Genomic DNA, 13,480 nt, shown 5'->3' with positions numbered 1-13,480 from the left:
TTTGTTTTCTTTATTGAATGCAAGTTTAATCCTTTCAACTCAGAGAACGTGATTGAACAACCATTACGTTACCGCCTTTCCCGCGCAGCGCTGGGCGCATTTGGTTCGCCATATTGTTTTGTACCTCGTGACCCGCCAAGCATTTCCCAGAAATCGTTGCAAAACGCAAGGCCGTGAGGCTACGACTTGTATGTTTTGAGAGCATGATGTGTATGAGTTTCAGTGAAATCTTATTTATATGTCAATTATCCAGTTTATTTTGGAGGAATTCTATATTTAATTGTTTACCTTCTTGATTACGAGGGTTTTAGGCCAAAACGGTTTAGTTTAAGTTAAAAATGCCGAAAGGAAAACGGAGGGGAAACAAGAGTGGTAAGTAACCATGCTGTTGCATTTATCACCTTGATAAGCATTAGATTGTGGTGGTCTTTTTTGCAGTACGCGGATTTATGAAAATATTTATATTTAGATCTGCCATTTGAAGAGTCTACCACGTAGTGAACGTTAAAGTTGTTCCTTTTGTACCTCTTACGGCCTGTGTCGTACTTCATTTCTTGTTCCTAAAATTGTTTGAAGATTTGACCATTCAGGAACATTGTTCGTTGCGCGTTACGTGGCATAGTTTTTGGCTGACACTTCCGAATCAGCTGTATGTTCGTAATCGTGTCAAGGTCAAGCACAATTTAGCAGAGAAAGTGCGCATATGATTGGCTTTCGCTAAGTAGCGCAATAAGTGATCATTTTTTGGTTTTGTTCATGTATTGCAGCAGAAGATTTTAGAATTATTTTATCCTTTACAGGTGCTGGTCACAAGTCTCGACAAGATGTTCCCTCATCAGACGAAGATTCTCTTGACAATGCCAGCATTATCAGTAATTTTTCGGAAAGTCGGAGTGTTATGGATGAGGGTAAGTACTTTTACATTTAAACTTATATTTTCTGTCATTGTCAATTAAGCTTAATAGAATACTTAAGTCAAATGCCATTCACTCTTCCGTAGCCGGACTCATTTAGCCGGTGAATACGTACTTTTAGGTCATGATCATTTTATTGTTTATAATAGGATGAGTTAAAATTGTAATGCCAATTTTCAACCTTGGTCGTTGACTGTATTATGCATGGGAGTATTATTTTATGGAGGTCAGACGTTGTCATATCTGTCCAGTCCGAATTATGAGATTGGAGGTTTTATTATATTTTTTTAGGAAACAGTGAGGAAGTGGACGAACAAACCCAAGAGGAGGTTTTCGAAGAGAAGTTAAAAGAAGCAATTGATGGTATTAATCAAAAGTCAGCTCAGGGAAGAACAATGAGCCTCGAAGCTGTATCTAAGGCATTTGTCAAGAAATTTATTCCCGAATTCATTGTCGATAGGTAAGTTTCAAACCATTAAGGCCTGGTTACACGGTGCATTAACCCGTACGGGTTAATGTATGAATGCGTGTCTGTTTGCATGTCTGAATTCATGGACGTTTGCGTGAACAAGAAGCATGAATGAGCGGTTACACGGTACGTGCGTTCGCACAAGTTTTCACACATTTTCTCGTATCGCGAGGCGTTTACTTTTTGTTTATTCCCTTTACAGTGCGCAAAATTTAAATGTGTACACAGTATCATTAGGTAGGAATCAGACGATACCTACCAGAAAATAATTCCCTTTTCGTTGTTTCGTGTAGGACCAGGAAACTTCACATACTGGTAATATATTTGCGCTGCCGTGTAAACAGTGGTGTTCATTGTAGTTGCCGAAGTTGTTTCATTTCGTGCCAGTAATATTTATTTATATTTAATATTTATCGTTATCGCTCGCTTAATGCTATATCTCAATAGTACTCTATTTATTTCAAACCGTTATCAAAGTTAATGCTTAGGCTGAAAATTTGTAGACGCATCTTGTTTTTAAGCCGTGTTTACTAGACATTTTTCTGTCATCTGTTTCACTGAGTGTAGATGATGTATGAGAGTAGATATTTTTAATACTTTGTTCTACTTTTGTCCGGGACGGTTATAAAGTTAAGAAGATATTTCCTGTTGATGGAAAAGATGTTGGTTTAGAGATCTGGTCGATTTATGAATTTGCTAATGTTAGTCGTCTTTTTGTGGTGGTCCAGTGCATTCCCACCCCGGACGTATAAAAGGTAGAATTGTCGTTTATTCGTATGATATAAATTATGTTTAAATGTGTTCTATTAGTCGTATGATAGCCGTTGTATTTCACAAATGTCGTGTTGAAAACTCTGTTATAACCTCATCGATTGTTTTGTTCCGGCATAATACTACCAATGAGTTACCATAGACATAATCTTGGTATGTCCGGCATACATACAGGGATATTCTGTGTGAATATTAGTGTAGATGCAAATGGTGAGTTTGTGGTAGGATTCAAGCACGTACGATACAGTACAAATACGCGAAAAGAGTTACTGAATCATACTGAATAGCCCTGCAGATGACTACTGATTGTGTCGTTTCCTTTGTTTCCCACCAGGTGGCTCTGTTATCAACTTGTGCGAATGCATGAACGAAATTAGAACAGGTTCTATTTTCCGTTCACGCGTTCATGCATTTGTACATTTTGGGGTGGTTACACGGTGAATTTTTCCGTTCATTCTCGCGTTCATACATTTAGACATTAACCCGTACGGGTTAATGCATCGTGTAACCAGGCCTTTATAACTTTAAAGCAATAAATGAAATTGACATCTTTATCTGCAATCATCAACTAGTTTATGAGACATTGGTCCTTAATATTCACAGCAGTGTTTGTCAAACTTCAAATTAATAGGAAATGAGATATTCCTATAGTTTGGTACCATTTTGTTTCCTCGGAAGTCTTATGTATTTGATGTCTTCCTCCCTATTAGTCAAGCCAAATTAAGTAGAAATTAAAGTGTCATGCTATCTGTTGTTATTATGTCGTAACAATCAGACTAGGTTGATATTTCATGTGTTTCTTACTCTTATTGCCATTTTCAGGCGCCTGACAGTGACAGATGGCATCGAAAGGAGTTTGAGGAAAGGCCGTGGTGCAGAACAGGCTGCAGCTGCCCATCTAGCATCTTTGTTGTGTCTCCAATTAGGTGGGGGTGATTCTTTAGGGCTTGGTGGTGATGGAGCTGGAGGTTCAGCTGACCAGGCATTTAGAGACTTGAGACCAGTCTTAATTACTTTAGCTAATGATGGTTCAACTACTTATCCTGCGAGAGCCAAGGTAAGTTACGTGGGTTTGCTGCTGCAAATTGCTTTCCTTGAGGTCACAACGGTGACTCACACCGTCAACCATACAACTATCCATTTTGAGCAGGTTGTATTCAAGAAATTTTGCTCAAATCATAAACTTGATGACAATATATGGGCAGGGTTTGAGTACACAGTATTTTTGTCAAATGATGGGGTGCTGAATCGCCCTTAATGGCATTGAAACTAATAAGAGAGATTCATCATGTCATGCCCCTTGAAAATTAACCTGTGGATTGACCCCAGCTGTGTCTTAAGGCCTGGTTACACGGTACATTAACATGTACAAGTTAATGTCTGTTTGCGTGTTTTGTGGACCGGAACAGAACATGTACGAATGCATGAACAAAATTAGAGCAGGTTCTATTTTCTGTTCGTGCATTCGCATAAGTTGGGTGGTTACACGGTGTATTTTCGTGTTCATACATTTAGACATTAACTGGTAAAGGTTAATGCATCGTGTAACCAGGCCTTTACAGTAGTTTATACATTCTAAAAAATTCTTGGTTTTAACTTGTTTAGATTTGCTAGCAATTTCTTTGGAACACCCATTTAAGGAATATGATGGAATTAGGAAAATGGAGTGTTATTGTAATGGGGGTGATGTGTGGGTTGCATTTCCACTGGAGGAACATAGATTTCATACAATTCACCAAAGTAACTGCTGTACTGGACTCCAGTTAATGGTGTTTTTAATTGAAATAGAAATTCTGATTCCAGGAACATTTTTTCTTGTGATAATGGAAGTGGCACGCATGCATTCATTGTCTGCTTCTTTGGATCAGAAATACTGATTCTTCAAGTGTTACCAAAGGCTAATTAGTGATTGCTATTAATTCTTATCAGATGTGAGTGCCACCAGTGCTTCATCACCGTTGTAGGTTATCTGCATGCCTTCACTTTCCAGCTCTAGGTCAGCGGGTTTGTCTCGCTTCCTCTTCCTAGTCAAGGAGTAGGGAAAGGGCCCAAATAAGGTTTCACAAAATTTGTATATGCAACTAACTTGTTGCGTTCAACTCTCACTCTTCCAATACTAGTATCCTTGAAATGCATTACAGCCCCTATCACAGCTGGTGGAACTTTTCTCTTGCATTACTTTCAAAAGTGGGTCATTCTTGTACTCGTAATTTCCATAATATACACTTGATAGTCTCCTTTAATTTTGGATCCTTCCGCTTGCTTCCATTGTGCTCACTTGATGAAATGGAGTGCTGTAAATGGTACAAGCACATGTAAGAATATGACATTCTGCAAGTTGGGTGGCTGGGGGGTTGTCTACAGCAGAGTAGTAACCCAAAGAATCTGATAACACCACCATAATACCAGTCTTTCTTTGTCTCCCTAATGCTATGGCCACCTCAATCGCAAGGCCCAATGTGTTATTTTAATGATAGAGTTAAAGTAAGGGAGCAGATGGGACAGTCTATGTTTTGTCACTTACAAATATCAAGCCTATGATCCTCGTCTACACCTCTCGTTTCCAAAATATCCTCCATCAACAGGAAGGGCTCTGCTGGCAGGGCTGCTGTCACCCTGTGCACTCGATGCCAATCCTGGGGTGTCGGCAAGCAGGATACGTCTGGGACCTCAAAATCTTTTGTTATACTTTTCTCTTACATTCCGTTCCCGATTACCCATGCTTATTGATGTTAGGCAATATGTGAATAATCGAAACACCAGAATAACGGAGAAAATAGTAGATGTGATAACAATTTTTTATTTCATAACATGTTAAATATTTTGCATGAAACCAGACAAAGGTTTTATAAAGGATGGGATTCGAAAAGTATTAAATATTTCCCATTGTTAAAAATGTTATTGAAACAACCATGAATTTTACTTTCTGAAATTGGACTAAATTCTGCTCTGCCCTCACCAGAACCTGATATAGTTCCTCTTCCCTGATTATGCTTTTTCATCATTGAAATATGTATCTCCTTGACCTATCCATTGAATTATTGCTGTTACATTAGGAGGCGAATACTTCACTGTTTTGAGGCCATCTGAAATTTTTTCAAGGTCTTAATATGCCCCATTTGCAATTCCACCTCATAAGTTTGAGAAATTTCCTCGCAGTCTCTCATAATTTATTCCCTATTATCAATTTATACTAATCATATCATTAATTACCCATCTGTTTATTATGATCAAGTGAATTGGGTAATGGAGAAGAGCGAAGAAAACTGAAAAAATGAAGGAATTCATTGTATTGCTTTGTTTTTTAGCTAATAGGACTCCATGAATTAACACAGGAATGATTATGGTTTTGCTTAGGTTAAGTTCTGTGCAAGTATATAATGAAATTTTTTAATACAATAGTCAAAAAAGGAGGTGCACATGGCTGAGTTATTATTCATTTCTCTTGCGTGAAGTCAAATACCTCCTATTGCGATTAATTCTTCAAGTTAAGTGAATAATTTATGTTTTAATTACATTGATAGGATGTATCCATTCCTATGCATGTTTAGATGCATTTTATTCTTTTTTTAATTCCAGTATTGTTGTCCTCGGAATATTCATCGAAACATTGAATAGTGGGGAGTTATAGTATGGATAATTGCTAATCAGATGATCAGGAGCGATTGAGAGTTGATTGTATATGGTGCTTAAATAGTTGTATGGTAGTTGCAATTGAAATTGGTGCTTTTTGGTACCACTTGTTTTAGTTTGTGCCCATCTACTTATGTTGAAACATAACTTTCCTTGCTTGTAATTTTTTGGAAAATTACATAAATTTGGTCATCTTATTTAAATTACATGCCATATGCTTAGCACTACTTATCTCATTCATCACATCCTTCAGCCCTCTTGTCATTTAACTAATTAACCTGTTGACTTAGGAATCACTCCCCCACTCTGGTGTGCATATTTTGGTGTCCTTGCTGCTGTCTTGCCCTGCTTAGCCAATGAAATGTCAGCAATTCCATGTAAAGTTGGAGGGTCAGCGAATTGGGCCCATGAATTTACTGAACTGTAATCCCACTTCTGAGTAAGGTTGAGTAAGAGAGGCAACCCCATATTTTTGTGGAAGAAAACTGCCCATAGGAGTCATACCCTCAACTAATTGTATGGTGACTTTCAAAGCCATTCAAGAGGATTGAATCACGTCCATGGTTGCAGTTTCACATCATCCTTTTCTTACCTGTTTATTCCTAATACGTAATGAAAGCAAACAAATAGTTTGTGGGGCCAGGTAAAGTCAATTTTATTTGCCCCTTTGCCCCCTCTCATTGATCTTCTCTCTTTCCTTAATCTAAGTTAATAAAGTCAATACTGACTTACATATAAGTAGTTTTGATCATGTGGTACTGTTTTCCATGCCACAAGACTTACTGTATGGTGACTTTGCCTTGAGACTAATTAGTATGTTTGTTCTTGGTATTAGTTAATAGCTGGGTTTTTCATAGCATTTTTTCGTGACTTTAGTTCTGTTAGTTAGAACACTCTTAATTTAAGATTTTATGACTCTATGCATTTTAGTGTTGCATGGCTTTGGGGCTATGCAGTTTTGTTTCTGGAGGCGAACTTCAAGAAGTTGTTGAATTAATGTGTACCTTGGAGAACATATTTTGGCTGGCTAGCAGCTCGTCGGTGCAGGCATCGAATCCTGAAGCAGCCACTCTGTATAGTGCCGCCCTTTCAGCCTGGGGTCTCCTGCTCACATTAATGGCACCTGGTGATGTGTACTCTTTGATGGGAAGGTATGCTGCCTCGAATAGTTTTCTGTATGGTTGATGGCATATTACTATTTCTTTAGTCAGGGTTTTCCTGAGATTATAATTGTTACTGAATATAATGTTTCATGGGTATAATTAATTCTTATTAGGTCCTGTAAAATGTCCTTATATACATTATAGCCATACATTGGGTTTTCAGCTGGTGGATATGAAAAGAAAATTATTAGTGGCATGCTTTCAGAATTGCTTGGCTTCTAAATTGCAATGATTACATAATAGAGGTATGCAAATACAGTAGACTCTGGTTGATACAAACAATTGTGGTATGAAGTTCTCGTTATTTCAAAGCGAAGCGTTGGTCCCAACGAAAAGGCCTATCCAAACTAGTAAAAGAAACATCATTATGAAATTTTCGTTATAATGAAATTACAAACCTCTGTCCCCGTCACGGCTGTTACAAAATGAACTTTATTATGAAGTTCCATGAATAATCAACGCCATTTAGGTGGGTATACGCTATGCTTCATTAAAATCATTATGTTACGTTTTAAGTTCTCGTAAACTGTGCTTGTGGTTCTTTCTTCAGTAGGAGATACTTCATTCAGCATGCACACAACATCATTTAATAGGCTTCATTCCTGTGGAATTAGGGTGCCCAACTCATTATCGCTCGTAAATTGGGCTAACAGTTAGTCCTCTTCCTAATTACATTGGATTTATCAGCTTTCAGAGATACGACCATTCGATTAATTTAAGCATGGCCGAAATTTCAAATTTGGCACCTTTCAAGTTGGCCAATGCAATGTGGTGTGGTGTGGAGGAGCTCGCACTTAGGGCATAATCTGAGCAAAGTATCGTTGAATACAGTGGTAGGCTGTTCAGCGTTTCTCCCACTCTTCCTTCTCTTGGACGGCGATTTCTTTCAGCTCCGGCTGCGACACATGCCTTGCTAGATCAGTTCGTCACAGTCGTGAGTTAACGCACAATTGTGATGCATGTTGCATTATTCAGGATAACTACAATCTTCCATGCCTTGCTTAGATTTTTCAACTTACGAGCAAGGTCTCAACAAATGCATCTTGTTCGTATATCGAGGACTTATATATTCAGGAAATTATCAACCCATGAATGTGGCATGATGCCGTTCTTTTGAGGAAGTGAAATAAATGTGCTTGTTTAAATAAATAATTTTTATATATTTGTGCATAATTTAATCGTGTATATTTTGAACTTGATACTGTGAAGCTGTTTAACAGTGGGACTATAAGTATGGGAGATTGAAGAAACGAGATATTTTGACGAAGTATGGTTTTTTTGTCAATGATTCCTCAAAGAAACTTTCATACAAAACTCGTTATTACGAACCTTTGGTTTTTCCGTCCTTTGAACTTCGTAATAACGAGAGTCTACTGCACCAGATTCTTATATTTCTCAACTAACTTTGAATAAAATAGGGACGGCCACGTTTGGATTTATACTGTAGTGGAGTAGTAGAGGCATTTTTAGTTGTGCATTCTCCCCAAAATTATAAAATTCTATTAAATATGTATTAATCCTCTATTTTGTTCTTCAATGATCTTTTAAGACTAACCTTGTGTTTTGTAAAAGAGATAGAGTTCATTTTTTTCTTCAAATTGACTCTATTTGAATTTCATGTTGATTGCCCTTTCCTAATGAATGGCCTTCCCTGCATGCATTTTGTTTGTAGTGGAAAATGTGATGTAGAGGTATAGTGTAGCGGGTAAAGTGCCATGATTGATATTCATACAGCTCACATGTTCATTATTGTGGGCAGTGTTAGTATCAATATTTTTCCTCTACATTAAGTTAGAAAGTAAGAAAGTTAATCTGTCACTTGATTAACTGTATATTGCATTATTCAAATATCTATTTCCTTGGTCTGTCCCCCAAATACTCCCCTTGTCGCATACTCTCCTTAGCGCATAGTTTTTCGATTGATTGGTCGCAGTCAGTGCAGAGAATGCATTCCCTTGAAAAATGAAGTGAAATTGCGTAGTAAATATTGATTGCTGAACTTTTATTTAGTTTTGGCTTCCCTTCTGTCAGGACTCAAATTTGAAGCTCTGCTTCACTGCTGAAGGTAACTGTCTCTAAATATCCCTCTCTCCTCATAAACATTTCATGTTTTGATTTATCTTTTAAAGAAATTTGCTGGTATAGTGATGGTGAGTGAGCATAAAATTTCATTCTTTTATGCCACATGTTTTTTATCTAGCTTTATGGGTATGTTGAAAGTTATATTATTTTCTTCCAATGTAATTTTAAAAGAGCCATGGGTCTTATGAAAAATGTGGAATTATTGAGCAAGTTTTTTTTAGAAATACAGAATCTAGGAATTTCTAATTTTGTAGTTAAAGATTGCTTAAAATAGGATCATTGCTTGTTGAAGACCTAGCTCTAGCATCATTTTGGAAGAAGTGTATGTGTATAATTTTCCTGTTAAGCTATTTAAATTGTGAAATGTATTGTGATAATGAAAAGCATTGTAACTTATGCAGGCAACTATCAAGGCTTGTTACGCTTCTGGAGTCTGCTTCCCTGGATGTACGCATAGCTGCTGGTGAGGCCATTGCTGTAGCTACTGAGTTGGGTCGGATACATGATGCAGATTTTACTATTGGTGGAAAGGGATGTGACAATGAAGATCTTATTGAAACACTTCGTGGGCTTGCCACTGATTCTCATAAGTACCGTGCCAAAAAAGATCGTAAGCAGCAACGTTCCAGTTTCAGGGATATTCTTCATTTTGTGGAGGTAATGAACTTGTTACTCATAACATATCTGATCCCTAAAAGGGGCTAACAGTAACAATATAAAGTTGTTTGAGGCCTCATTTTTTCCCAAAAATCTTTGCTGTAATCAAGGGTGTACCTCATAGTTTACTTGCAACATACCCTAGGATTGGAGCCTACAAGGTGTCTAGTATGGTGGTCCGTACAATGCCCCCCAGATTTGTTCCATTTGTTTGGAAAATGAATCATGAAAATTATTTTTGCTATCCGATAGCGGGAAAATGTTTCACGTTAACCTACGATTGTGATGCAGTGTTGCATTCTGCAGGATAACCACACTCTTTGATGCCTTGCTTAGGTTATCATCTTACGAGCAAGGTCTCAACAAACGCATCTTGTTCGTGTATCGAGGACTTACCGTATAAGCACGTGTAAGAGGCGCACCTTTTTTCCCAGAAATTGCAGCCGAAAATGAGGGTGCGCCTCTTACACAAACTTCTTATATCCCCCCTCCCCTTCACCGGTCGCAAGTCTAAGGGGAACTGAGTGGCCTTGGTTTTCAGTATGAGTCAGTCATCTGAAACCCTAGGTCAAAAACAAGTGGCAGGCAGGGGAGTTTCTCCCTTAGTGACGTATTTTTAAAATGCTCCTGTTTGCTTTTCTTGTAAGCATCGCGCCGTCACGTCGGTACCCCAGAGGTGAACATGGAAGTTCGCGCAGGGTTCTTCGCTCCGGAGGGCGAGCAAAATATACTGCCACGAGTGAGCATCCCACGGCATTCATACTGCATATAGTAACCGCTTATCAAACGTAGAGAAACGCGAAGTTTTGAAGGACATACCTGGTTAAAAGTCAACATTGTCTTGCCGAGTAATTTCCATTACGCTGAGGACCTGATTTTCCAAAAATCCTCTTCAGACGCTAATATGAGGATTATTGCAACTGAAAATTATATTGGTATCAAAACCTGCGCTTTAAAAAATTCGAACGAGTGTGTTCATTGTTGGACTAAATGGTGGATAGAAGAAAGCGGAAATGCTTATAAGTGAAGAGTGCTGAAGGAGAGGTAGAGGGGAAGGAGTGTGCTCCCTCCCCTCCGTATTTCAAGCTACGAGGCTATGAGCGAAGGAGCACGGGAAGAACACGTCCGATCTTGCATGTGACGTCGTTGCCTTCAAAGCGAAGGGGCGAAGGCGCAGCAATGTGATATACGCAGTTTGCGTTGCCTAAAGTTTCCAGTCCATCTCGTCTTGTTTGAATGTGCTTATGCTACGCTTGTTTCTTCCGAAAGTGTCCTGTTTGGACTATTTTGAATATTAATAGCCTTGTTGTAACTATAAATCTTTGTGTCAAACAATTAGAGCTTAAAAAACTTAAATTCTGTCAGATATGCGTCGCGTTAGATCTCTTTCTTTTTTTGAACCTCGTGCGTGTCATACAATTATTGAAAGCTATCGAGATATCTTCGGGCTCAGTAGATGACTCACCTAGCATTTGGCCTCCATAAACTGGAAGATCGATCAAGGTCAGTTGGTGAGACGGGGTAGGGATGAAACACGTTTCCATTGTTCCCCTGTAACTTGATGATTTCCTATTTTCCTGTGGGGTCTCGGAAAGGAAAAAAAACGGCAGAGGCATTGGCTGATGGAAGGCCGAATGTGGCTCCATTAAATCTACGACGTGGTTATTATCCTACGGCGCTGAGATTGCCCTGATTGTTGTCCAAGCTCTTGGGAAGGTTCATGCTATGTGCCTGTCGTGTATTGCCTTAAAATATTCCACGGCTGCAATTCTATTGCAATACTCCTGCGAGAGCATTTAAACAAAATTGCTCGTGAATAGGATAAGCATCGTAGAGCAACGGCGTATGCGAAGAGAGGATCGGAACTCTTTCTACTCCCTCTTATGCCGCTATTACCGCTGCAATTATCAAAATTTCCTCTTTCTATTGATAATGAAAGAGGAAAATTCGATAACTGTCGAAATTCCAGGCGTACTGGAATTTGGACAGTTATCGAATATACGTCTGCAACACCGCATGATAGTTTTAAAATAATGCCGCAAAATTTTTTTCTTCATAGCTTCGATGCTCAAAATAGGGGTGCGCCTCTTACACACGCTTATACAGTATATATTCAGGAAAATATCAACCCATGAATGTGGCATGATGCCATTCTTTTGAGGAAATGAAGCAATGTGCTTGTTTAAATAAATAATATTTATATACAGTGGAACTTGGTTAGTACGTTCCTCCTTAGTACGTTTTCCTCCTTAGTACGGCGATTTCCCTCGGTCCCGGTACCATCCGAACAAAATACAGGTAAAAGAATTTGGTTAGTACGTTTGAAAAAATTGCGCTTTCCTGGTTAGTACGCTCAATTGCTTGCCGTGACGCAACCCGCAATTCGTTCTCTAGTGTCTTCTTAAGGGTCGCAAACGTCTGAATTCATGATTTAATTTATTATTATTAGCCATTTACATTCTTCCATTCATTCCACATCTCTTTCTTCTACCGTAATTTATCCAAATGCATTTCTGAATTCTTGTGACGTGCTGAATAATAAAATGCGGCCATTTTTCGGGAATTTCTGACTATGAAAAACTACAGCCAATAAGAAGCCCCAATTTTCCCCACCCCGACCTCCTCACCTTCTGTTGTCTTTGGAGCGCTTGGGAGTGCCCACTGCTGCGCAGAAAGTTCGTGAGTGGGCAATTGTTGCTATTGCACGAGTTATCATGATGAAGAAATGAGTCTTAACGGTATTAGACAATTCCCAAATTATCTAAAGCAGTACTGCTCCATAAACTCGACGTCGTGCGTATTTACTTGACTACTGTTGCGGGAGCAGACGATCCTCAGGATCTCTACGCGAAGCTTAGCTTAAAAATACTTGATCTCGGAACGAAAGCAGACGACATTAGACAAATTTTGAAAGTAAATTTCAACTGTTTAATATAAAATTTTCTTGTAATTACGTCGTAATCTAATAATCTTGCGTGTCATCAGTCGATATATCGATCGATTTTACAATCGAAAGGTATCATTCCAGAAGCGAATGTCTACGGATGTTGCCGTAATTTGAAAGTCAATATAATTTTGCCCAATTTTTATCATGTTTAAAAAACCAGTCGACTTACTCCGGGTCGTTGTTATATTCTCCGAGTACGCTGTGAGAAAGAAAAATGACTTGTCTTCGCTTGTCTGAGCTTCACTCGTCCTCGTTCCGTAAATATATATAGGATAAATCACGGGAGATAGACGCCGTAATCATGAAATCGTCTCCGGGATGTCCATGAAAAATTGCGATTTTTATTCGCGTGGTATTGTTTTTCATGGTAGCGCTCATTTCCTTGATTTTAAATGTGAAAAGAGTTCAGGAAGGCGATCCTATGAGAACTACCGATAGTAATTGTAATTATGACGACTTTTTCACTGATTGCAATAACCCCGACTGCTATTATTTACTTTCCTCGTTAGTACGTTTTCCTGGTTAGTACGTTCATTTTTCGTGGTCCCTTCAGAAACGTACTAACCAAGTTCCACTGTATTTGTGCATAATTTAATCGTGTATATCAGGGTTGTCAAACTCATTCACCTTGGCAGGCCACATTAGCCAACTGATACAGCTCGAGGGCTGCATATGTATTTCAGGACCAAGAACAGGAGAATTATATAAAATAATATCGCAACTATATTATAATTATTGTTATTAAAAAGGCAACTGAAAGAGAGGGAAGTGTTTATTTCTCTTTAATTCCTGGTACTAATACTCCCAGATTCTTGACATCTCTTTGCCTGTACAAGTGCATCAA

The 13,480-nt window shown here is 38.5% G+C and overlaps 1 protein-coding gene across 1 annotated transcript in view; it reads left to right on the top strand.

Annotated features, from left to right (window-relative positions):
* Positions 1–145: 145 nt before the first annotated feature.
* LOC124157822 (interferon-related developmental regulator 2) overlaps positions 146–13,480 on the top strand; it is a 28,472-nt gene continuing 15,137 nt past the window's right edge. The window contains exons 1-6 of the mRNA XM_046532856.1: positions 146–372; positions 801–908; positions 1,206–1,374; positions 2,977–3,211; positions 6,718–6,938; positions 9,434–9,689. Coding sequence (XP_046388812.1) covers positions 339–372; positions 801–908; positions 1,206–1,374; positions 2,977–3,211; positions 6,718–6,938; positions 9,434–9,689 — 1,023 coding nt within the window. The 5' untranslated portion in view covers positions 146–338. The remainder of the gene's footprint in view (positions 373–800; positions 909–1,205; positions 1,375–2,976; positions 3,212–6,717; positions 6,939–9,433; positions 9,690–13,480) is intronic.

The sequence above is a fragment of the Ischnura elegans genome, chromosome 1 (genome assembly GCF_921293095.1).
Source record: "Ischnura elegans chromosome 1, ioIscEleg1.1, whole genome shotgun sequence".
Lineage (NCBI taxonomy): Eukaryota > Metazoa > Arthropoda > Insecta > Odonata > Coenagrionidae > Ischnura > Ischnura elegans.
The sequence above is the reverse complement of the archived record's forward strand: the minus strand, read 5'-3'. Positions and strand labels throughout refer to the sequence as shown.